General features: G+C 42.6%; 1 protein-coding gene across 1 annotated transcript in view; it reads left to right on the top strand.

Moving 5' to 3' along the window:
* Positions 1 to 26,756, top strand: part of LOC144687400 (uncharacterized) — a 190,303-nt gene that overhangs the window by 84,290 nt on the left and 79,257 nt on the right. Inside the window, exons 38-47 of the mRNA XM_078553465.1 lie at positions 13,701 to 14,042; positions 14,229 to 14,291; positions 14,577 to 14,636; positions 15,198 to 15,257; positions 15,933 to 15,989; positions 21,885 to 21,947; positions 22,198 to 22,257; positions 23,037 to 23,099; positions 23,700 to 23,762; positions 24,872 to 24,934. Coding sequence (XP_078409591.1) covers positions 13,701 to 14,042; positions 14,229 to 14,291; positions 14,577 to 14,636; positions 15,198 to 15,257; positions 15,933 to 15,989; positions 21,885 to 21,947; positions 22,198 to 22,257; positions 23,037 to 23,099; positions 23,700 to 23,762; positions 24,872 to 24,934 — 894 coding nt within the window. The remainder of the gene's footprint in view (positions 1 to 13,700; positions 14,043 to 14,228; positions 14,292 to 14,576; positions 14,637 to 15,197; positions 15,258 to 15,932; positions 15,990 to 21,884; positions 21,948 to 22,197; positions 22,258 to 23,036; positions 23,100 to 23,699; positions 23,763 to 24,871; positions 24,935 to 26,756) is intronic.

Genomic DNA, 26,756 nt, shown 5'->3' with positions numbered 1-26,756 from the left:
ATGTGACATGCGACAAAGACAAAGGGCTCAACTGTGTAGTCTCTAAAAGTTCTTTGGAGGAGAAAAGATTTTGTTTTGACTACCAAGTTCGCATTTGCTGTGAGCCAGTGTCACTAGTGAGCATAACAACCAGCAGTACAACCTCCACTTCGGGTAAGTGAGAGAGATATTTGCCACTTCATAATATCTTCATGTTAAATCATACTTGTTTAATAACATAAAGCAGATAAAGAAATCATGATACCTAGTGAGTAGCTGTAATTACCAATTTCCTCAAGATTTGTGCCTTAGTATCAATAATGTATCCCAGTTGTAAAATTCTCAATACTGTTGGATTTGGAATTGGAATTCGGTGATTTTGAAAGTTATTTTCTTTTCAGCAGTGTCAACAACAAAACAGGAAACAACTACCACACCTGTGACTGAGAAAACTACTACAGCAGGTAAGTGATGTCTCCTTTCACTATTCACCAGCAAGTCTGTTCACACTGGGATGTTTTTCCCTTTTGCAGCTTTCAAGAAATCTCCGTCATTCATTCAGTCTTGTACACGCTGCCTTTTCGATGTAAATGGTTGAAAATTTACTCAGATCTGAATCATCATTTAGTTTTGTTAACTTCACTTTTGTAGCAAGATCAGTGTGTTGGTTTTATGCCCACAATATATAGGAAAGTTATGGTATTTACATTGTGGTGCAGTGGCTTTCATTATTCTTCTTGTTCCTCAGAAGGGTTGACTACAACAGTGACACCAACTACAACTGGGTCCACTACTGGCTCCAGACCGGGTAAGTAAAGGCTTCTTTTGATAAACAGCAGCAAGAGCAGGAAAGAAGTGAAATAAAAAGATAGTGCTGGAAAAATTGAGCAGGTCTGGCAGCACCTGCTGAGTATTTCCAGCACTTTCTGCTTTAGTCTCAGATTTCGAGCATTCACAATATTTTGCTTTTACTGGAGTGAAAGTGGTGATCTTCTTTCAGCACACACTAGAAGTTCATCACTTCACCATGGGTAGATACTGTGGCCTTACTTTCCAAAGGCAAATGGATGATATTTTTACTCCTTGAAAGAAGTTTGATCAGTGGCAATGGCTGAGGGGAACTCATGTGGGCATGAGTGTTCACACCAGTGCACTGTTCTCAAATTCACCTTTTAGGCAATGTCAGTCCATTCAGTCATGTGGACATTATGTGGGTGGAAGTGATTGAATATTTGGAGACATCTGAATCCAGATGTACTATTTCAAACATAATATTTGCAGAAAAGCCAATAAAATAAATCTTACAGTGGAACACGATTAGCCTTTATGTTGTATTGCAGTGGGTTTGATTATGTTTCTTGTCCTTCAGAAGTGACCACGACAAGAGTGATATCAACTGCAACCAGCTCCACTCCCGGCTCCACACCGGGTGAGTGATAGTTTCTTTCGATATACAGTAGCAAAACCAGTGACACGAGCCGTCTTGTTTCAACAACTTCCAGACAGTGGAAGTCCATTCCTTCACACTTGTCAATATTTAGTCCAGAACTTCCAGAGTGAACTGGTTGATAACTGACACGTTCAGACGAAGCTCGATCAGAATGTGCACATGAGGAAATATGTTTTATCCATGTTTCTGTATGCACCGTTCTCTCATGGAATCTACTTGCTCACCAATGTTTACCGAACCTTTTCTTAACTAACGGCCTGATATTTACATAATATGGAAAATGTTCATTGCTCGTTGATGGTGATAGGCAGCATTTTTTTCAAAGTCCAAAGTTTCAAAACGATATCATATCAAAGGATGTTCCCCTTACAATACTGTAATTGTTCATATTCTTCCATTTTCTTCTTTCACCTGTAACTTTAAAGAATATTTTTGAAACAAAATCAAATATGCAATTATTGATTTGTCTTTTTCCTGTTTACGTTTGGTCCTTTGTACTCGAAGTTAGTAGGGGTTGTCAGTAGCTGTTGTCAACACTTTCCTCATTCTTTATGCCTTATTGTCAATTGAATAACCAAATGCTGGAACTGTATCAATGCTGCTGAATTTGCAGTCAGAGTGCAGCGGTTTTCAATGTTTTCCTTTTCCTTCAGAAGTGCCAACTCCATCAACCGTAACAACAACTGTGTCTACAGCCGGTTCTACAACTGGTAAGTGATGCTTTCTTTCAATATCTCCCTTTCCCCTGTCAGACAGTCCCTTGGGTTTGAGGATGACTTGGTTCCATTCCGGTTTGAGGAGTTCCACTATAGCAGTTAAACCCAATGCACGATCTGCAGGTTCTGCCGCATGCAGAGCAGATGGTGTTTGGAGGGTCGTGTAGATGACTTGTTTGGAGGTGTGTGTGCTCATTCCGCTGACTCGAGTTTGTCTCTGCGACGAATCTCTTGATGTGTGCGGTGTCTTCCCAAATGCAACGTCTCCATTTTGGCCAGTCAGAGGCCAGGGATTCCCATTAATCGACAGGGAGGTCTGACCTCTAGTGCAAGCTTTGAGGACATCCCGGAAGTGATTCCACTGCCCTCCTGGGAGTCTCATGCTGTGACCTAGTTCCAGGTAGAGCAGTTGCTATTAGAGTCTGCAGTCAGGCATACAAATGACATCTCCTGCCCAGCAGAGCTTCTTATGAGTAATTGTCACCTTCCTGCTCAACATGTGGTCTTGGGGAGAGGATGACCTTTTACTCAGGTTTGTGATACTGGATCCCAATTCTCATTTCAATTACTCTTACAAGTGCGCCTTGATCAATTTTGGCACAGACAATGCAGTTCCATCAGTTCAGTCCTTTAGACGTAAAGCCAATTCCTTGGGAAGGGATTATTTGAAAAGTTCAGTGTTCTCAATCTACAAACAGTGGCATTTTCACAAATACAAAAATGCTGTTGTGACAGGTTTTCCTGGAGGAGTTTTTCCCTTCGGAAGAATAAAATAATTGATGTTTCAACAGTTTAAACTGTGAACTTGCTCACTTCTCCCCACATCTGTCTCCTTGAGTTGCTACTTTTTCTCACACGTGCTTTCATTGCGATTTTCCACTATGATACTAAACTGTACAATTTCCATTCACAGCTGCTCGCTGGCTGAACACTTTTCAATTCTATTAGAATCACTGCCAAATATTGTGCGAAGATTTTCCCTTGTTGTGGTGTTGATATTATTAATGTTTCATAGCATTATCATGAAAAAATTCATATGAAGCATTTACAAATGCTGACTAACTGCTGTCACATTTGTGGTACCCTTTGGTTAGTTCATGAGCGACTCATTTTTTCACAAATTTCCCCTTTTCTCTTACAGAGGTCATCTGCCATGGCAAATGGTCACCCTGGATTAATGAACATACACCTTCTGAGGGCAGCCCAGGCGATTTTGAATTGTTTAACCCGAAAGATAATGAATACTGTTCCTTCCCTTCTGAAGTAATCACTAACATTCAGTGTCAATTTGTTGATCAGCCTGAGAGACCAATCAGCAAGTCACCAGACAATGTGACATGCGACAAAGACAAAGGGCTCAACTGTGAGGTCTCTAAAAGTGCTATGGAGGAGAAAAGATTTTGTTTTGACTACCAAGTTCGCATTTGCTGTGAGCCAGTGTCACCAGTGAGCACAACGAGCACCAGTACAACCTCCACTTCGGGTAAATGAGAAAGATATTTGCCAGTTCATAATATTTTCATGTTAAATCATACTTGTTTAATAACATAAATCAGATAAAGAAATCATGATACCTAGTGAGTAGCTGTACTTACCATTTTCCTTAAGATCTGTGCCTTAATATCAATAATGTATCCCAGTTGTAAAATTATCAATGCTGGAGGATTTGGAATTGGAATTCGGTGGTTTTGAAAGTTTTTTTCTTTTCAGCAGTGTCAACAACAAAACAGGAAACAACTACCACACCTGTGACTGAGAAAACTACTACAGCAGGTAAGTGATGTCTCCTTTCAATATTCACCAGCAAGTCTGTTCACACTGGGATGCTTTTCCCTTTTGCAGCTTTCAAGAAATCTCCGTCATTCATTCAGTCTTGTACACGCTGCCTTTTCGATGTAAATGGTTGAAAATGTACTCAGATCTGAATCATCATTTAGTTTTGTGAACTTCACTTTTGAAGCAAGATCAGTGTGTTGGTTTTATGCCCACAATATATAGGAAAGCTATGGTATTTACATTGTGGTGCAGTGGCTTTCATTATTCTTCTTGTTCCTCAGAAGGGTTGACTACAACAGTGACACAAAGTACAACTGGGTCCACTACTGGCTCCAGACCGGGTAAGTAATGGCTTCTTTTGATAAACAGCAGCAAGAGCAGGAAAGAAGTGAAATAAAAAGATAGTGCTGGAAAAATTGAGCAGGTCTGGCAGCACCTGCTGAGTATTTCCAGCACTTTCTGCTTTAGTCTCAGATTTTGAGCATTCACAATATTTTGCTTTTACTGGAGTGAAAGTGGTGATCTTCTTTCAGCACACACTAGAAGTTCATCACTTCACCATGGGTAGATACTGTGTCCTTACTTTCCAAAGGGAAATGGATGAAATTTTTATTCCTTGACAGAAGTTTGTTCAGGGGTAATGGCTGAGGCGAACTCTTGTGTGCATGAGTGTTCACACCAGTGCACTGTTCTCAAATTCACCTTTTAGGCAATGTCAGACAATTCAGTCATGTGGACCTGATGTGAGTGGAAGTGATTGAATATTTGGAGACATCTGAATCCAGATGTGCTATTTCAAACATCATCTTTGCAGCAAAGCTAATAAAATAAATCTTACAGTGGAACACGATTAGCCTTTATGTTGTATTGCAGTGGGTCTGATTATGTTTCTTGTCCTTCAGAAGTGACCACGACAACAGTGAAATCAGCTACAACCAGGTCCACTCCCGGCTCCACACCGGGTGAGTGATGGCTTCTTTCGATATACAGTAGCAAAACCAGTGACACGAGCCGTCTTGTTTCAACAACTTCCAGACAGTGGAAGTCCATTACTTCACACTTGTCGATATTTAGTCCAGAACTTCCAGAGTGAACTGGTTGATAACTGCCACGTTCAGACGAAGCTCGATCAGAATGTGCACATGAGGAAATATGTTTTATCCATGTTTCTGTATGCACCGTTCTCTCATGGAATTAACTTGCTCACCAATGTTTACAGAACCTTTTCCTAAATAACAGCCTGACATTTACATACTATGGAAAATGCTCATTGCACGTTGATGGTGATAGGCAGCATCTTTTTCAAAGTCCAAAGTTTCAAAACGATATCATATCAAAGGATGTTCCCCTTACAATACTGTAATTGTTCATATTCTTCCATTTTCTTCTTTCACCTGTAACTTTAAAGAATATTTTTGAAACAAAATCAAATATTCAAATATTGATTTGTCTTTTTCCTGTTTAAGTTTGGTCCTTTGTATTCGCAGTTAGTTGAGGTAGTCAGTAGCTGTTGTCAATACTTTCCTCATTCTTTATTCCATATTGTCAATTGAATAACCAAATGCTGGAACTCTATTAATGCTGCTGAATTTGCAGTCAGAGTGCAACGGTTTTCAATGTTTTCCTTTTCCTTCAGAAGTGCCAACTCCATCAACCGTAACAACAACTGCGTCTACAGCCAGTTCTACAACTGGTAAGTGATGCTTTCTTTCAATATCTCCCTTTCCCCTGTCAGACAGTCCCTTGGGTTTGAGGATGACTTGGTTCCATTCCGGTTTGAGGAGTTCCACTATAGCAGTTAAACCCAATGCACGATCTGCAGGTTCTACCGCATGCAGAGCAGATGGTGTTTGGAGGGTCGTGTAGATGACTTGTTTGGAGGTGTGTGTGCTCATTCCGCTGACTCGAGTTTGTCTCTGCGACGAATCTCTTGATGTGTGCAGTGTCTTCCCAAATGCAACGTCTCCATTTTGGCCAGTCAGAGGCCAGGGATTCCCATTAATCGACAGGGAGGTCTGACCTCTAGTGCAAGCTTTGAGGACATCCCGGAAGTGATTCCACTGCCCTCCTGGGAGTCTCATGCTGTGACCTAGTTCCAGGTAGAGCAGTTGCTATTAGAGTCTGCAGTCAGGCATACAAATGACATCTCCTGCCCAGCAGAGCTGGATATGAGTAATTGTCACCTTCCTGCTCAACATGTGGTCTTGGGGAGAGGATGACTTTTTACTCAGGTTTGTGATACTGGATCCCAATTCTCATTTCAATTACTCTTACAAGTGCGCCTTGATCAATTTTGGCACAGACAATGCAGTTCCATCAGTTCAGTCCTTTAGACGTAAAGCCAATTTCTTGGGAAGGGATTATTTGAAAAGTTCAGTGTTCTCAATCTACAAACAGTGGCATTTTCACAAATACAAAAATGCTGTTGTGACAGGTTTTCCTGGAGGAGTTTTTCCCTTCGGAAGAATAAAATAATTGATGTTTCAACAGTTTAAACTGTGAACTTGCTCACTTCTCCCCACATCTGTCTCCTTGAGTTGCTACTTTTTCTCACACATGCTTTCATTGCGATTTTCCACTATGATACTAAACTGTACAATTTCCATTCACAGCTGCTCGCTGGCTGAACACTTTTCAATTCTATTAGAATCACTGCCAAATATTGTGCGAAGATTTTCCCTTGTTGTGGTGTTGATATTATTAATGTTTCAGAGCATTATCATGAAAAAATTCATATGAAGCATTTACAAATGCTGACTAACTGCTGTCACATTTGTGGTACCCTTTGGTTAGTTCATGAGCGACTCATTTTTTCACAAATTTCCCCTTTTCTCTTACAGAGGTCATCTGCCATGGCAAATGGTCACCCTGGATTAATGAACATACACCTTCTGAGGGCAGCCCAGGCGATTTTGAATTGTTTAACCCGAAAGATAATGAATACTGTTCCTTCCCTTCTGAAGTAATCACTAACATTCAGTGTCAATTTGTTGATCAGCCTGAGAGACCAATCAGCAAGTCACCAGACAATGTGACATGCGACAAAGACAAAGGGCTCAACTGTGTAGTCTCTAAAAGTGCTTTGGAAGAGAAAAGATTTTGTTTTGACTACCAAGTTCGCATTTGCTGTGAGCCAATGACACCAGTGAGCACAACAAGCATGCGTACAATCTCCACTTCGGGTAAGTGAGAAAGATATTTGCCAGTTCATAATATTTTCATGTTAAATCATACTTGTTTAATAACATAAAGCAGATAAAGAAATCATGAAACCGAGTGAGTAGCTGTACTTACCAATTTCCTCAAGATTTGTGCCTTAATATCAAAAATGTATTCCAGTAGTAAAATTGTCAATACTGTAGGATTTGGAATTGGAATTCGGTGATTTTGAATGTTATTTTATTGCCAGAAGTGTCAACAACAAAACAGGAAACAACTACCACACCTGTGACTGAGAAAACTACTACATCAGGTAAGTGATGTCTCCTTTCACTATTCACCAGCAAGTCTGTTCACACTGGGATGCTTTTCCCTTTTGCAGCTTTCAAGAAATCTCCATCCATTCATTCAGTCTTGTACACGCTTACTTTTGGATGTAAATGGTTGAAAATTTGCTCAGATCTGAATCATCATTTAGTTTTGTGAACTTCAATTTTGTAGCAAGATCAGTGTGTTGGTTTTATGCCCACAATATATAGGAAAGCTATGGTATTTACATTGTGGTGCAGTGGCTTTCATTATTCTTCTTGTTCCTCAGAAGGGTTGACTACAACAGTGACACCAACTACAACTGGGTCCACTACTGGCTCCAGACCGGGTAAGTAAAGGCTTCTTTTGATAAACAGCAGCAAGAGCAGGAAAGAAGTGAAATAAAAAGATAGTGCTGGAAAAATTGAGCAGGTCTGGCAGCACCTGCTGAGTATTTCCAGCACTTTCTGCTTTAGTCTCAGATTTCGAGCATTCACAGTATTTTGCTGTTACTTGAGTGAAAGTGGTGATCTTCTTTCAGCACACACTAGAAGTTCATCACTTCACCATGGGTAGATACTGTGGCCTTACTTTCCAAAGGGAAATGGATGAAATGCTTATTCCTTGAAAAAGGTTGATCAGGGGCCATGGCTGAGGGGAACTCTTGAGTGCACGAGTGTTCACACCAGTGCACTGTTCTCAAATTCACCTTTTAGGCAATGTTAGTCCATTAGTCATGTGGACCTGATGTGGGTGGAAGTGATTGAATATTTGGAGACATCTGAATCCAGATGTACTATTTTAAACATCATATTTACAGCAAAGCCAATAAAATAAATCTTACAACGGAACACGATTAGCCTTTATGTTGTATTGCAGTGGGTTTGATTATGTTTCTTGTCCTTCAGAAGTGACCACGACAAGAGTGATATCAACTGCAACCAGCTCCACTCCCGGCTCCACACCGGGTGAGTGATGGCTTCTTTCGATATACAGTAGCAAAACCAGTGACACGAGCTACCTTAATTCCACAACTTCCAGACAGTGGAAGGCCATTAGTTCACACTTGTCGATATTTAGTCCAGAACTTCCAGAGTGAACTGGGTGATAACTGCCACGTTCAGACGAAGCTCGATCAGAATGTGCACATGAGGAAATATGTTTTATCCATGTTTCTGTATGCACCGTTCTCTCATGGAATATAATTGCTCACCAATGTTTGCCGAATCTTTTCCTCAATAACGGCCTGAAATTTACATGATATGGAAAATGTTCGTGGTACGGTGATGGTGATTTGCAGCATCTTCTTCAAAGTCCAATAGTTTCAAAAATATATCTTATCAAAGGATGTTCCCTGTAGAATGCTGTGATTGTTCATATTCTTCCATTTTCATCTTTCACCTGTAACTTTAAAGAATATTTTTGAAACAAAACCAAATATGCAAATATTGATTTGTCTTTCTCCTGTTTAAGTTTGGTCCTTTGTATTTGAAGTTAGTTGAGGAAGTCAGTAGCTGTTGTCAATACTTTCCTCATTCTTTATGCCTTATTGTCAATTAAATAAACGAATGCTGGAACTCTATCAATGCTGCTAGATTTGCAGTCAGAGTGCAGACGTTTTCAATGTTTTTCTTTTCCTTCAGAAGTGACAACTCCGTCAACCGTAACGACAACTGTGTCTACAGCCAGTTCTACAACTGGTAAGTGATGCTTTCTTTCAATATCTCCCTTTCCCCTGTCAGACAATCCCTTGGGTTCGAGGATAACTTGCTTCCATTCCGGTTTGAGGAATTCTACCATAGCGGTTAAGTCCAATGCAGGATCTGCAGGTTCTGCCACATGCAGAGCAGATGGAGTTTGGAGGGTCGTGTAGATGACCTGTTTGGAGGTGTGTGTGCTCATTCCGCTGACTCGAGTTTGTCTCTGTGATGAATCTCTTGATGTCTTCCCAAATACAACGTCTCCATTTTGGTCAGTCAGAGGCCAGGGATTCCCATGAATCGACAGGGAGGTCTGACTTCTAGGACAAGCTTTGGGGACATCCTGGAAGTGTTTCCACTACCCTCCTGGGAGTCTCCTGCTGTGACCTAGTTCCAGGTAGAGCAGTTGCTATTGGAGTCTGGAGTCAGGCATACAAATGACATCTCCTGCCCAGCAGAGCTTCTTATGAGTAATTGTCACCTTCCTGCGCAACATGTGGTCTTGGGAGAGGATGACCTTTTTCTCAGGTTTGTGATACTGGACTCCAATTCTCATTTCAATTACTCTTACAACTGCGCCTTGATCAACTTTGGCACAGACAATGCAGTTCCATCAGTTCAGTCCTTTAGACCCAAAGCCAATTCCTTGGGAAGGGATTATTTCATAAGTTCAGTGTTCTCAATCTACAAAGAATGGCATTTTCACAATTACATAAACGCTGTTGTGACAGGTGCTCCCGGAGGAGTTTTTCCCTTCGGAAGTATAAAATAATTGATGTTTCAACAGTTTAAACTGTGAACTTGCTCACTTCTCCCCACATCTGTCTCCTTGAGTTGTTACCTTTTCTCACACATGTTTTCATTGCGATTTTCCACTATGATACTAAACTGTACAATTTCCATTCACAGCTACTCGCTGGCTGAACACTTTTCAATTCTATTAGAATCACTGCCAAATATTGTGCGAAGATTTTCCCTTGTTGTGGTGTTGATATTATTAATGTTTCATAGCATTATCATGAAAAAATTCATATGAAGCATTTACAAATGCTGTCTTACTGCTGTCACATTTGTGGTACCCTTTGGTTAGTTCATGAGCGACTCATTTTTTCACAAATTTCCCCTTTTCTCTTACAGAGGTCATCTGCCGTGGCAAATGGTCACCCTGGATTAATGAACATACACCTTCTGAGGGCAGCCCAGGCGATTTTGAATTGTTTAACCCGAAAGATAATGAATACTGTTCCTTCCCTTCTGAAGTAATCACTAACATTCAGTGTCAATTTGTTGATCAGCCTGAGAGACCAATAAGCGAGTCACCAGACAATGTGATATGCGACAAAGACAAAGGGCTCAACTGTGTAGTCTCTAAAAGTTCTTTGGAGGAGAAAAGATTTTGTTTTGACTACCAAGTTCGCATTTGCTGTGAGCCAGTGTCACTAGTGAGCATAACAACCAGCAGTACAACCTCCACTTCGGGTAAGTGAGAGAGATATTTGCCACTTCATAATATCTTCATGTTAAATCATACTTGTTTAATAACATAAAGCAGATAAAGAAATCATGATACCTAGTGAGTAGCTGTAATTACCAATTTCCTCAAGATTTGTGCCTTAGTATCAATAATGTATCCCAGTTGTAAAATTCTCAATACTGTTGGATTTGGAATTGGAATTCGGTGATTTTGAAAGTTATTTTCTTTTCAGCAGTGTCAACAACAAAACAGGAAACAACTACCACACCTGTGACTGAGAAAACTACTACAGCAGGTAAGTGATGTCTCCTTTCACTATTCACCAGCAAGTCTGTTCACACTGGGATGTTTTTCCCTTTTGCAGCTTTCAAGAAATCTCCGTCATTCATTCAGTCTTGTACACGCTGCCTTTTCGATGTAAATGGTTGAAAATTTACTCAGATCTGAATCATCATTTAGTTTTGTTAACTTCACTTTTGTAGCAAGATCAGTGTGTTGGTTTTATGCCCACAATATATAGGAAAGTTATGGTATTTACATTGTGGTGCAGTGGCTTTCATTATTCTTCTTGTTCCTCAGAAGGGTTGACTACAACAGTGACACAAACTACAACTGGGTCCACTACTGGCTCCAGACCGGGTAAGTAAAGGCTTCTTTTGATAAACAGCAGCAAGAGCAGGAAAGAAGTGAAATAAAAAGATAGTGCTGGAAAAATTGAGCAGGTCTGGCAGCACCTGCTGAGTATTTCCAGCACTTTCTGCTTTAGTCTCAGATTTTGAGCATTCACAATATTTTGCTTTTACTGGAGTGAAAGTGGTGATCTTCTTTCAGCACACACTAGAAGTTCATCACTTCACCATGGGTAGATACTGTGTCCTTACTTTCCAAAGGGAAATGGATGAAATTTTTATTCCTTGACAGAAGTTTGTTCAGGGGTAATGGCTGAGGCGAACTCTTGTGTGCATGAGTGTTCACACCAGTGCACTGTTCTCAAATTCACCTTTTAGGCAATGTCAGTCCATTCAGTCATGTGGACCTGATGTGGTTGGAAGTGATTGAATATTTGGAGACATCTGAATCCAGATGTACTATTTTAAACATCATATTTGCAGCAAAGCCAATAAAATAAATCTTACAGTGGAACACGATTGGCCTTTATGTTGTATTGCAGTGGGTTTGATTATGTTTCTTGGCCTTCAGAAGTGACCACGACAACAGTGAAATCAGCTACTACCAGGTCCACTCCCGGCTCCACACCGGGTGAGTGATGGTTTCTTTCGATATACAGTAGCAAAACCAGTGACATGAGATGTCTTGTTTCAACAACTTCCAGACAGTGGAAGTCCATTACTTCACACTTGTCGATATTTAGTCCAGAGCTTCCAGAGTGAACTGGGTGATAACTGCCACGTTCAGACGAAGCTCGATCAGAATGTGCACATGAGGAAATATGTTTTATCCATGTTTCTGTATGCACCGTTCTCTCATGGAATTAACTTGCTCACCAATGTTTACAGAACCTTTTCCCCGATAACGGCCTGAAATTTACATAATATGGAAATTGTTCATTGCTCGTTGATGGTGATAGGCAGCATTTTTTCAAAGTCCAATAGTTTCAAAACGGCATCATATCAAAGGATGTTCCCCTTACAATACTGTAATTGTTCATATTCTTCCATTTTCTTCTTTCACCTGTAACTTTAAAGAATATTTTTGAAACAAAACCAAATATGCAATTATTGATTTGTCTTTTTCCTGTTTAAGTTTGGTTCTTTGTACTCGAAGTTAGTTGAGGTAGTCAGTAACTCTTGTCAATACTTTCCTCATTCTTCATGCCTTATTCTCAATGAAATAACCGAATGCTGGAACTGTATTAATGCTGCTGAATTTGCAGTCAGTGTGCAATGGTTTTCAATGTTTTCCTTTTCCTTCAGAAGTGCCAACTCAATCAACCGTAACAACAACTGTGTCTACAGCCAGTTCTACAACTGGTAAGTGATGCTTTCATTCAATATCTCCCATTCCCCTGTCAGACAGTCCCTTGGGTTCAAGGATGACTTGTTTCCATTCCGGTTTGAGGAGTTCCACTATAGCAGTTAAACCCAATGCACGATTTGCAGGTTCTGCCACATGCAGAGCAGATGGTGTTTGGAGGGTCGTGTAGATGACTTGTTTGGAGGTGTGTGTACTCATTCAGCTGACTCGAGTTTGTCTCTGCGACGAATCTCTTGATGTGTGAGTGTCTTCCCAAATGCAACGTCTCCATTTTGGCCAGTCAGAGGCCAGGGACTCCCATGAATCGACAGGGAGGTCTGACTTCTAGTGCAAGGTTTGGGGACATCCCGGAAGTGATTCCACTGCCCTCCTGGGAGTCTCATGCTGTGACCTAGTTCCAGGTAGAGCAGTTGCTATTAGAGTCTGCAGTCAGGCATACAAATGACATCTCCTGCCCAGCAGAGCTGGATATGAGTAATTGTCACCTTCCTGCTCAACATGTGGTCTTGGGCAGAGGATGACTTTTTTCTCAGGTTTGTGATACTGGATCCCAATTCTCATTTCAATTACTCTTACAAGTGTGCCTTGATCAATTTTGGCACAGACAATGCAGTTCCATCAGTTCAGTCCTTTAGACGTAAAGCCAATTCCTTGGGAAGGGATTATTTGAAAAGTTCAGTGTTCTCAATCTACAAACAGTGGCATTTTCACAATTACAAAAATGCTGTTATGACAGGTTTTCCTGGAGGAGTTTTTCCCTTCGGAAGAATAAAATAATTGATGTTTCAACAGTTTAAACTGTGAACTTGCTCACTTCTCCCCACATCTGTCTCCTTGAGTTGCTACTTTTTCTCACACATGCTTTCATTGCGATTTTCCACTATGATACTAAACTGTACAATTTCCATTCACAGCTGCTCGCTGGCTGAACACTTTTCAATTCTATTAGAATCACTGCCAAATATTGTGCGAAGATTTTCCCTTGTTGTGGTGTTGATATTATTAATGTTTCAGAGCATTATCATGAAAAAATTCATATGAAGCATTTACAAATGCTGACTTACTGCTGTCAAATTTACGGTCCCCTTTGGTTAGTTCATGAGTGTCTCATTTTTTCACACATTTCCCCTTTTCTCTTACAGAGGTCGTCTGCCATGGCAAATGGTCACCCTGGATTAATGAACATACACCTTCTGAGTACAGCCCAGGCGATTTTGAATTGCTTAACCCCAAAGATAATGAATACTGTTCCTTCCCTTATGAAGAAATTACTAACATTCAGTGTCAATTTGTTGATCAGCCTGAGAGACCAATCAGCGAGTCACCAGACAATGTGATATGCGACAAAGACAAAGGGCTCACCTGTGTAGTCTCTAAAAGTGCTTTGGAGGAGAAAAGATTTTGTTTTGACTACCAAGTTCGCATTTGCTGTGAGCCAGTGTCACCAGTGAGCACAACGACCACCAGTACAACCTCCACTTCGGGTAAATGATACTTGTTTAATAACATAAAGCAGATAAAGAAATCATGATACCTAGTAAGTAGCTGTACTTACCATTTTCCTTAAGATCTGTGCCTTAATATCAATAATGTATCCCAGTTGTAAAATTATCAATGCTGGAGGATTTGGAATTGGAATTCGGTGGTTTTGAAATTTATTTTCTTTTCAGCAGTGTCAACAACAACACAGGAAACAACTACCACACCTGTGACTGAGAAAACTACTACAGCAGGTAAGTGATGTCTCCTTTCACTATTCACCAGCAAGTCTGTTCACGCTGGGATGCTTTTCTCTTTTGCAACTTTCAAGGAATCTCCATCCATTCATTCAGTCTTGTACACGCTGCCTTTTCGATGTAAATGGTTGAAAATTTACTCAGATCTGAATCATCATTTAGTTTTGTGAACTTCACTTTTGTAGCAAGATCAGTGTGTTGGTTTTATGCCCACAATATATAGGAAAGCTATGGTATTTACATTGTGGTGCAGTGGCTTTCACTATTCTTCTTGTTCCTCAGAAGGGTTGACTACAACAGTGACACCAACTACAACTGGGTCCACTACTGGCTCCAGACCGGGTAAGTAAAGGCTTCTTTTAATAACCAGCAGCAAGACCAGGAAAGAAGTGAAATAAAAAGATAGTGCTGGAAAAATTGTGCAGGTCTGGCAACATCTGCTGAGTATTTCCAGCACTTTCTGCTTTAGTCTCAGATTTTGAGCATTCACAATATTTTGCTTTTACTGGAGTGAAAGTGGTGATCTTCTTTCAGCACACACTAGAAGTTCATCACTTCACCATGGGTAGATACTGTGGCCTTATTTTCCAAAGGGAAATGGATGAAATTTTTACTCCTTGAAAGAAGGTAGATCAGGGGCCATGGCTGAGGGGAACTCTTGTGTGCATGAGTGTTCACACCAATGCACTGTTCTCAAATTCGCCTTTTAGACAATGTCAGTCCATTCAGTCATGTGGACCTGATGTGGGTGGAAGTGATTGAATATTTGGAGACATCTGAATCCAGATGTACTATTTTAAACATCATAATTGCAGCAAAGCCAATAAAATAAATCTTACAGTGGAACACGATTAGCCTTTATGTTGTATTGCAGTGGGTTTGATTATGTTTCTTGGCCTTCAGAAGTGACCACGACAACAGTGAAATCAGCTACAACCAGGTCCACTCCCGGCTCCACACCGGGTGAGTGATGGCTTCTTTCGATATACAGTAGCAAAACCAGTGACACGAGCCGTCTTGTTTCAACAACTTCCAGACAGTGGAAGTCCATTACTTCACACTTGTCAATATTTAGTCCAGAACTTCCAGAGTGAACTGGTTGATAACTGACACGTTCAGACGATGCTCGATCAGAATGTGCACATGAGGAAATATGTTTTATCCATGTTTCTGTATGCACCGTTCTCTCATGGAATTAACTTGCATTCCAATGTTTACCGAATCTTTTCCTAAATAACAGCCTGACATTTACAAAATATGCAAAATAATCATTGCACGTTGATGGTGATAGGCAGCATATTTTTCAAAGTCTAATAGTTTCAAAACTATATCTTATTAAAGGATGTTCCCCTTAGAATACTGTATTTGTTCATATTCTTCCATTTTCTTCTTTCACCTGTAACTTTAAAGAATATTTTTGAAACAAAACCAAATATGCAAATATTGATTTCTCTTTTTCCTTTTTAAGTTTGGTTCTTTGTACTCGAAGTTAGTTGAGGTAGTCAGTAACTCTTGTCAATACTTTCCTCATTCTTTATTCCTTGCTGTCAATTAAATAACTGGATGCTGGAACTGTATTAATGCTGCTGGATTTGCAGTCAGTGTGCCACGATTTTCAATGTTTTCCTTTTCCTTCAGAAGTTCCAATTACATCAACCGTAACAACAACAGTGTCTACAGCCAGTTCTACAACTGGTAAGTGATGCTTTCTTTCAATATCTCTCTTTCCCCTGTCAGACAGTGCCTCAGGTTCGAGGATGACTTGCTTCCATTCCGGTTTGAGGAGTTCCACTATAGCAGTTAAGTCCAATGCACAATCTGCAGGTTCTGCCTCATGCAGAGCAGATGGTGTTTGGAGGGTCGTGTAGATGACTTGTTTGGAGGTGTCTGTGCTCTTTCCGATTTCATATTCTTCTATTTTCTTCTTTCACCTGTAACTTTAAAGAATAATTTTGAAACAAATCCAAACATGCAAATATTAACAACACCCATCCACGGGCGGGATATGTGGGCTCAGTGGGATTGTCAATGTTCCATGCGAAGTCATTATTGCAGCAAGTTCTTTTAAACTTGCCTGTATGATCGGTAGCAGTTCAGGTCGACTTCCAACAGCTTTCTCTGTAATTTGGAGCTTTAGCTCAGCACTCTGCAGACAGTAATCTTTATCGGTCCTGCAGCTTTCCGGAGGGCTCCATTTAGGCTGGGCCTGGGATCTGACATGTCCACTGGAGGCAGATCCTCTGAGGTGGAAGGAAGGACTAGAAGGAGGAGGAGGCCAGGACTGGTCAATCAGCCTCCAGTGGAGCCACCTTTGGGAGGCCAGGCGCAGGCACAAGGGACGCAGATCCAAGAGGTTGTCCAAGGTGGAAGGGGCCGCAGATGACGCCACTATCCTGCTGCCAGGATATACAGGTGACAAAGCAGCTTCTTCAATATGACTGAGGTGCAGTGCCGAAGGAGGCTCCGACTGTCAAGGCGAAACAGTGAACTACATCTGTCAGATGATTGGCCCTGAGATATCTCCTAACTGTGTGGGTGGACACCCCATGCCAGCAGCTCTGATGGTCACAGTTGCCCTCTGCTTCTATGCATCTGGCTCCTTCCAGAGCTCGGTGGGTGATCTTTGCTGTGTCTTCCAACCAGCTGTCCACACTTGTGTCAAGCAGGTTACAGACGCTCTGTTCAGGCGTGCATTGACCTTCATCCACTTCTACTGCGACCAGGCAAGTCAGGCACAGCAAGCCAGAGGCTTCGCGGCTATTGCTGGCTTCCCCCACGTCCAGGGTGCTATAGACTGTACACATGTGGCCATCAAGGCGCCAGTAGGTGAGCCCGGTGCCTTCGTCAACAAGAAGGGCTTCCACTCCATGAACGTGCAGATAGTGTGTGATCACAGGATGCTGTTTCTACAAGTCCGTGCAAGGTACCCAGGCAGCTCCCATGACGCCTACATCCTCAGACACTCCCAGGTGCCGGGGCTCTTCACTGCTCCAGCCCGGCTGGATGGTTGGCTGGTGGGTGACAAGTGCTATCCCCTCAGAAGGTGGCTCATGACGCCTCTCCGCCATCCAAGAACAGAAGCTGAGGAGCGCTACAATAGGAACCACGGCACCACAAGGGCTGTGGTGGAGAGAGCCATTGGTCTTCTCAAGGTGCGCTTCCATTGTCTGGACCGCACAGGGGGCGCACTGCGGTACCCCCCAGATCGTGTCTCTCTGATAGTGGTAGCATGCTGCGCTCTGCACAATCTTGCGCTGAAAAGGGGGGTGCAGCTGACGATGAAGACCTTGACGCAGTGGATGAGGCTGCACATGATGAATCCAGCAGTGGCTCAGAGGATGAGGAAGCACATGGCAATGATGAAGGGCAGCACGCCAACCCAATACTACACCAAGGAGGCAGGGACACCCGGGTCATTTTAATCCAATGAACCTTCCGCTAGCTCCACACACATGGATCAGCAGGACCAGTATTGCCTGGAACTTCCACACGTGGCACTTAGGTGCTACATCTTCCACCTGATCAGCTGCAACTAAGGGCTTAGTACAGAAACATCAATGTCCACTCAAACACTCATGATATGTCTGTGAAACAGACAAATGCAGCACAAAGGAGACACCCTCAGCCATGGTAACAAATGTGGGCTTTATTGCCATCCATCAGATGGTGCCACCAAAAACATGACAAAACGTTGCTCTGACATTCACAAAATAAATTCCCTAATCTAGGGGCAACAGAAAATCACCAGTGACAAACCTGTGGAGCGCCTAATGTGCCTTATACTAACTTTTGTGGGTGCTTCGTCTTGGTGCCGCCCCATCGCTCGGAGTGGCTTGTGAGACAGCCTGCAGACTCTGCTGTCCTGTTGGCCTCGATGACCCTGGCGGACATCCTCTGGCCCGTGGAGCCTGTGCTGGCCCCATCTGGGAGGGAGTGGCCAGTTCCAGAACTGGCACCTCCCCAGTTGTCGCAGCCTCAATGGATGCAATGTTGACTGGCAGAGGGGCGGAGGAGCTGCTGCCCTCATCCGGAGCGCCCTGAGAGGAGTTCGCAGTGAAGACAGGCAGCTGCTGTGCCGACGTGAGGCCACATTGGACCTCCCTGCTCACCACAGATGGATGGGCACCGAGCTGCAATACTTGGTACCCAGAATATCTCCCACATTGCCAATGACCACCTGTGGCCATTAGTGCTGTGAGGGCTTGCAGGTCATTGCGTAACCCAGTCAGAAGATTCTCAATCCAATTGAAGCCCCTCTCTATGAGAGTCGCCAATCTCTCAATGGAGGAAGCCTGACGCTCTGTCCTGAGGTTCATGCCATCACTGACACTCTGCCTGGACTCCTCCACCACATAGACCAACTGAAGCACACCCTCATGCAACCCTGCCAGATGCTCCCGCACACACGGCTGCTTGTCCTGCTGCTGCTGCATGACTGAAATCTCCAGAGGCACATCATCACTGCCCGGCTCAGCATGTGCCTGGTCCCCTGCAGTCGTCTGGGTGCTGACGCCATTGGCACTCTCTGTCCGTGCCATCTCCTCCAGCGATTGTGAAGTGCCCTCTCCACTGTGACCCAGGACACTAGCCAACGTCATAATCCCCACCGATGTGGTAGTTGCTGCGCTGGTGCCTGGCTCGCTGAAACGATGTGACGCTAGTGCCAATTGATGCCCCTCAGGTGTGGAGAGGGGGCTCTGGGCGTCCTCCTGGCAGCCATGCGGTGGTGATGTTGAAATTAACAGCAAGGACAGTGGATCAGTTAGCGTTCAGTCAGTAACACAATTCATCCCTTCCCCCAGCCTCATAATGCGCTCAACCTTCAAGAACCTAAGGAGACGAACATTGGTGGGATGGCAAATAGTCAAGAGGAGGCCCAAACATTACACACGCATACAGACAGGCTGGTCAGAGGGCCTAAGGAATGCCATATGGAATGTTGTGTGGATAAGTGTGCGGTTTAGCACTTGGGCAAGACAAACAAAGTACGGGAATACAGGAGAAATGGTAGGACTATGGAAAGTAAGGACGATTAAAGGGACCTTGCTGGGCAGACCTGTTCAGGTAGCAGAACAGGAACATAAGGCGTTTAACAAGATAAAAGCCAGACTTGCCTTTATTAGCCGAGGAATAGAATGTAGGAAAAGGGAGGTCATGTTGCAAGTGCAGAAAACGCTGTTAAGGCCACATCTACACTTCTGCCTTCAGTTGTGAACTGCATTTTATGGGAGGGATGGCATTGGCATGGGGAGAGTGCAGAGGTTCTTGACCTGGATACATGCTGGCCTGGAGAGTTGGAGTGATGAGGAAACATTGCATACATTTGTGACATTTCCCGTGGAGCACAGGAGATTAACAGGTCACATTATTGACCTTCATACCATTATGAGGGGCATAGACTGGGTGGACAGAAGGCAAAATTTCCCCTTGGCGGAGGGATGACTAACCTGGTGGCGTTTATTGAAGTTGAGTGCCCTGAGGTTGAAAGCTGAGGTTCTGAGGACCTTTTGGACAGAGTAATGTGGGACGTACTGGCTGAAAGGATGGTGGAGGTACAAACCCTCCCAAGATACAATAAGTATTTGGATGTGCAGCAGCGATGCCATGGCATGTTAGGCCATGGGGATAGTGGTGAGAAATGGCATACGGCAACTTTGGTTGATGAGAAGATGGGTTCTCCCCGCAGCATATGTTGGTGTTTGTCGCATTGAGTAGTCTGGGGGCAACCTGCAGGAGAGGCAGCTAGACACATACTCAGAACTCCAACACATGTCTTATTGATGGTGATGAGATGGTGGAAGGGGAGCCTCAAGGTGGTGTGGCCAAGAGCAATACATTCTATTCCTTGGCTAATAAAGGCAAGTCTGGCTTTTACCTTGGAAGGTACTAGAGACGCGCATCCTCAAGGGGCTGAGGGACCTTTGTGTATGACCCACACGTCTGACTGTATCAGTCTGTGAATGAGCAGTGTTGCAGCATTAACGATTGCAGCAATCATCAGTGCTTTGGATGGTGGGGAGACAGAGTGGATGGGACTGTGGCCCTCAAACACCTGGCCGCTGCACCCCAGCCTCACCGATATCTGCCAACCTGGCCTCTTGGCTTCTTCCCAACTCCATGGCCTGTTCTTCGAAGTGGGTCAGTATGTGCAGCACAGCCTGGCCACCACCAGTGCGCAAGCACTCTTGGGTGTTGTGTTCAGTTTTTGCCTGCAGAACAGCTGTGCGACGGACATTTATTGGGGTTGATCGCTCATGTACTCTGCACGCGCACGCCACACCCCAACCACAGTGGCCCATCTGAGGCCTCCAGTGGCTCCTGCCCACATTACTGGTGATCAGTCACCAGGAGATAGTACGGCTGGTCCCAGCCCCCTCCCCCAACGGCCACCTTGGACACATTCAGCATCCATCACTTTCAATGACGCATGGGTCTTAGCGCCCATGGCAAGGAGGCGCAACTAGGTGCGGCGCCAAAGCCAGAAGATGGTTCTTGGCAACGACACCTTGAGGATCCTCTTCCACCATCTCATCACCTTCAATAAGACATGTGTTGGAGTTCTGAGTATGTGTCTAGCTGCCTCCCCTGCAGGTTGCCCCCAGACTACTCAAATGCGACAAACACCAACATATGCTGCGGGGAGAACCCATCTTCTCCTCAACCAATAAGGTTGATGTAAGCATGGTCACTATCTGTTTGCCCACCCAGCGTGCGCCAAATGCCCAATCCAGTAACGACACTAAGACGTGGCGGGGGGTCCTCAAAGGCTAAGGCTACCTGCTGGGTTAAATGGCCAAGGCCGACATGGTACTCACCCTTCCAGTGCACAACAAATCATTGAAGTGTTTACAGCACTGGGTTCCTGTGCGACGGACAGCATCTTGGGAGCTGAGCACCTCTGCCACCTCCTGCCAGGCCCGCTTTGTTATGTGGGGAGCCCTCCTCCTCCCATCCTCGGGAAACAGGACCTCTCGATGTTCTGCCAGCTCTTCAAGAAGGGCAGCAAGGCAGGCATCAGAGAAGCGATTGAAACATTGGCCCCCCCACTGGTCAACCCTGCAGCCTGCCCCCCTCCTCTGGCCTGCCCTCCTTCGGAGCCCGTTATGCAGACCCCCTGTACCTGTTGCTGGCCATGGTGAACAGCCTAAAGGAGGCTGCCTGGCCTTTCTTTATACGGACTTCCGGTTACCCATTGGAACTGGCGATCTGTGCACGCCAACCTCAAATTTGAAAATCCTGCTCTCCACGGGAGTGTGAAACGCACTGGGCGGGCCTTAATTGGCCTGCCCACGCAAAATGGTGGCACGGCCTGCTTCGCCATCAGCGATCGGCTCTGCAACGGCCGGCGATTGTGTCAGGCCTGCCCACCCAACAAACAGAAAATTCTGCCCCTTGTCATTCACGCAGATGGAAGACAGAACTTATATTATGGCAGGGTAATTGATTGGGGATCTGTAGTAAGCATTTTCAAACCCATAGTGAACTCTCTTTTAATTTGTGTAATAATTGATGATTCCTTTGAAACTGTAACAATACTGTCCCAATTCAAAATTGAATATAGTGGCTATAAGTTATTTTGCTCTTCTTCAGAAGAAACAACTTCAACAACAGCAACAACCAGCACTTATGGGTCTACTGCCAGTTTCACAACTGGTGAGTGAGGTCTTCTCTTAATAAACAGGAAACATTCTTTGATCTAGTTCAGTACTTTCAACTTCAACTCAATTATTTCCTTTTTCAAGACCTTTGTCCAAGAAGTATCTGACTGATGTATTGCAATTTTACCCTAATTTTTTTCTTATATTCATTTAGCACAAACTATATGATCTTATGTTGAAAGGACATAAACGTTCTTCAACAATTGAGTCAGAGTTTTGTGACTTTAGTCTTTAATATTTTTCAGAATTAACAACTACACCAGTGTCATCAACAACAACTGGCTCAACCATTGGTTCTACAACTGGTGAGTATGGTCCTTTCATTATCAATTGCAAAGTCTTAAATACAAGTGGTTTATCACAGCTTCAGCTCCTTGTCAATAAAAGTCTGTTCCCTGGCTCTACCAGCATTTTCTTCCATTCCAGCCAAAGGGCAGTGTTTAAGTGTTTATTGGCATAAATATTGAACAAAATTTTTGTTTTGATTTATTCCAATAGTCACCTTAGGTCGCAGATTTTACTTAAATAAATCCTATTGAAATCAGCCTCTCCTCCTGAATGGAACATTTCTCAAAAGGATAATTAGATCTTGCAACTAAATTAAACATTACGTTAAACCACTCAGCACCAATGTGGTCAGCCAAGGTGACAATTGTCATTGAATCTTGAATTAAATACCTTGATGCGTGGAAAATTTCTCCAGATGGGAGACCACATAATCAATTATTGAATAACTCCTATTTGGTGAAGGATAGCATTGTGTTCTAGTCTGAATCTCCTTTGACCTTTCAATATATTCTATGTGTCAGCACAGTGTGAGATCTTAAAGAGTGACTGGAGTCAGTGTCTCAAATTTAATCTTTTGCAATGACACTCATTTGATGGAGAGCTTGTCAGTGGTGCACGTGCAATATACAAATTATAAAGTGACAAAAAATGTCCAATTGAGCACCCATAGTAATAGGGATTAAATTTTTTAGCACACTGTCTTGCGTATTCTCTGCTGACTGATGTTAAAACTCTTTCATTACTGTCCTGATACTTATTGAGTGAATTGATTGTGAATGTATTTATTTTCCTGCAGAAGAAACAACTACAAAAACAGAGACAACCACCACAGCTAGTTCTACTGCCAGTTCCACACCTGGTGAGTAATGTCTTCTTTCATTAAACATGAGGAAGTAATTTAAAATCAGAATGTAATTACAGCTTAAACTCCTGGTCAGTGAAAACCCCTTTGTCAGTCTTGGTTCACGGGTCACATTCTCACTTGAAAAGATGGTGACATCAAGTCTGCCTCTTGAGCACTAAATCTAAACTGATTCTACTGAAGGGTGCACTGGGACTGAGGTGAGGTGTTGGATTAGAGGTTCACTCAAGACCTTGTCTGTCCTTTAGTGAAATTTAAAGTTCTCGTGGCAGTATTTTAAAGATAACTGTGGAGTTCTCCTTAGGTTTCTGATCAATGTTTCTGCTTGAGACAACACTTCTAAGAATAGATTTTTAGATAGCTGTTTTTGTGCTCTGACTGTGTTCAAATTAAGTGACTTCACAGTAAAAATAAATCCTTGTCTGTAGAGAACTTTTAAGTCATGTCAGGCGCCACATGAATGCAATACCTTTAATATTACCTATTTGTGCATTCTCTTTTAAATGATCAAATGTACATCGAGTCTGTCACTTCACCCAAAACTGCCCCAGTTAGAGTTGGATGTATTGGTTCTCAGTGTTTTTGTTTGTCCTTCAGAAGAATCACCTACAACACCAGGAGCAAGCACCACAAGTGCGACGACTGCCAGTTCCACAACTGGTGAGTGATATCTCCTTGCAATACACATTAGCAAGTCTATTAGCACAAGAATGGTTTTCAACCTCAGCACCCGATCTGTGAAAGTATATTACTTCCTTTTACTCGACACTTGGCCCATTTCATTTTGAGGAATGTGATAAAATCGAAATATATTTTCTCATATTTCAAGCTGATTACATGTCCGGTTGTCTTGTCGTGAACGCCCATTAAAGCTCATTGAAGAATTTGTGGCTTTGAATATAATTAATTTTTTCAGAGGGAACAACTACAACAGTATCACCAACTACAACTGGTGAATGATGGTTTCTTCTGTATATAATAACAAGGCCTTAGACACAAGTGCAATTTTCCCACTTGACAGTGAACGTCAATTCCTTTGCTATTCAACCCAAGTTTTCTCTACCTGAGAATAGAGGTTATTGGTTTAACTATTGAACAAATGTTGTTATGATTTCTTTAAAATACAACTGTGAAACTTCCTTCAAAGTGACCCTTGAAGTCAGCCTCTTGCTTCTTAGACAAGGAACAAGTATCAAAGTTTCATGCTGAAAGTCATAGCATCCAAGGCTTTACCATGGACAATTATTTTTTTGGTGGTGATGAGCTTCAATTAATTCCGCCTTTATTATCTGGATGTACAGGAATTGACTAGAGATGTGTCTGCAGGTATTCAGCTGTTGAATAACTCAGAGTATGAGCTGTAAGTGTCCACTGTGTTCTTGCATTCACATCTCAACCTGTGACACGTGTATTATGAAGGATAGTGTTGTGCTCCGGTCGGAAGTTGCTTTAGGTTTTCAAAGTGCACGAGTATTTTAAGTATCTGCACAGTCTTGGATGAAGATCTTCTGGATGGATTCAGTGCATCAAACATGAACTTCCAAAATGATCCCCACCTGGTGGACAGCTTGTCATTTGTGCAGATGAAATACACAACTTGCATTATGGCAAGATACTGATTGATTGGGCATCTGTAGTAAGAGTTTTCAAACTGGTTGTGAGCTCTCTTTTAATTCGGGTAAAAGCTGGTGATTCTGTCGAGACAGTCATAATGCAGTCCCAATTCTGAATTTTATGTAGTGCTTGTAAATTCTTTTGCTTTTCTTTAGAAGAAATAACTTTGACAACAGTAACAAGCACCACATATGAGACTACAACCAGTTCCACAACTGGTGAGTGAGGTCTCCTTTGAAACATCCTTTGACCTAGTTGAGTATTTTCAGCTTCAACTGAATTATTGCCATCTTTCCGACCTTTGGCCTATTATTTTTTGAATAATGTATCATGAATTTACACTTAATTATTTTCTTCTATTTATTTAACCCAAGTCTTGTCACGTTATGTTGAACGTTCACAAATGCTCTTGAGGAATTGAGTAAGAATTTTGTGGCTTTGAATGGGCCTTAGATTCCGGAAGGGTCCCCAGGGATTGGAAAGTAGCTGATGTAACACCTTTATTGAAGAAAGGGCGGAGACAGAAAGTAGGAAACTACAGGCCAGTTAGCCTAACATCTGTAATCGAGAAATTGCTAGAATCCATTATTAAGGGGGTTAAAGCAGGATACTTAGAAAATCATAATTTGATCAGGGAGAGTCAACATGGATTTGTGAAAGGGAAATTGTATTTAACAAAATGTATAAATTTTCTTGAGGAAGTAACAAGCAAGATGCATAAAATGGAACCTGTAGATGTTCTGCATTTGGATTTCCAGAAGACATTTGATAAGGTGCCAAATCAGAGGTCACTATACAAGGTAAGATTAGATGGTGCAGAGCGTAACATATCAGCATGGATCAAGGATAGATTAGCAAGCAGGAAGCAGAGAGTAGGGATAAATGTGTGTTTTTTGTGTTGGCAAACTATGACTAGTGGAGTGGCACAGGGCTCAGTACTGGGGCCTCAAATGTTTACAATCTATATCAATGATTTGGATGGAGGGATCGAATGCACGGTAGCTAAATTTGCCGATGACACCAAGATAGATAGGAAAGTATGTTGTCAAGAGGAAGCAGTGAGTGTGCAAAGTGATAGAAAGGTTAAGTTAGTGGGCAAAAAATTAACAGATGGACGATAATGTGGGAAAAAGGTGAACTAGCCCACTTTGGCAGGAAGAATAGAAAAGCAGTGTAATATTTAAATGGAAAGAGACTGCAGGACTTCATGGTACAGGGGAATCTGCGTGTCCTGTTATATTAATCACAACATATCAGTATGCATGTTTAGCAAGTGATTAGGAAGGCAAATGGAAAGTTGGCATTTATTGCAAGGAGAATAGGAAAGAAAAGTAGCAAAGTTTTACTGTAGCTGTATAGTGTCTTGCTGAGACCACATCTGGAATACTGGGCACAGTTATGGTCCCCTTATTTGAAAGATGTAAAATATATAATGTTTTTAGAAGCAATACAGAGATGGTTCACTCGACTCATTCCTCAGATAAGGAAGTTAGCTTATGAAGAAGGGTTCAGCAGGTTGGGCCTGTACCCATTGGAATTTCGAAGAATGAGAGGTGATCGTATTGAAACATATGAGATCCTGAGGAGATTTGATAGGGTATATAAGATGATGATGTTCCACTGGCAGGAGAGACTATACCCAGTGGAAACGGTTTAAGAATAAGAGGTCTACCAAATGGAGATGAGGAGAATTGCTTTTCTCTTAAAGTGTCATCAGTATGCAGAATTCTCTTGCCCAGAAAGCAGTGGAGGCTGGGACATTGAATTTATTTAAGTCAGAGTTAGACAGAAGTTTGATCAACAAGGGAGTTAAGGTATGGGGGTCAGATGGCAAAGTGGAGTTGAGACTGCAACCAGATCAGCTAAGATCTTATTGAATGGCAGAGCAGGCTCGAAGGGCTGAATGGCCTACTCATACTCTTAAGTCTTATGTTCCTATAAATGTCTTTAATATTTTTCAGAATTAAAAACTACACCAGTGTCACCAACAACTGGCTCAACCACTGGCTCCACAACTGCTAAATGTTGGTTCTTTCATTA

Source organism: Cetorhinus maximus, chromosome 12, assembly GCF_964194155.1.
Source record: "Cetorhinus maximus chromosome 12, sCetMax3.hap1.1, whole genome shotgun sequence".
Taxonomy (NCBI): Eukaryota; Metazoa; Chordata; class Chondrichthyes; order Lamniformes; family Cetorhinidae; genus Cetorhinus; species Cetorhinus maximus.
The sequence above is the reverse complement of the archived record's forward strand: the minus strand, read 5'-3'. Positions and strand labels throughout refer to the sequence as shown.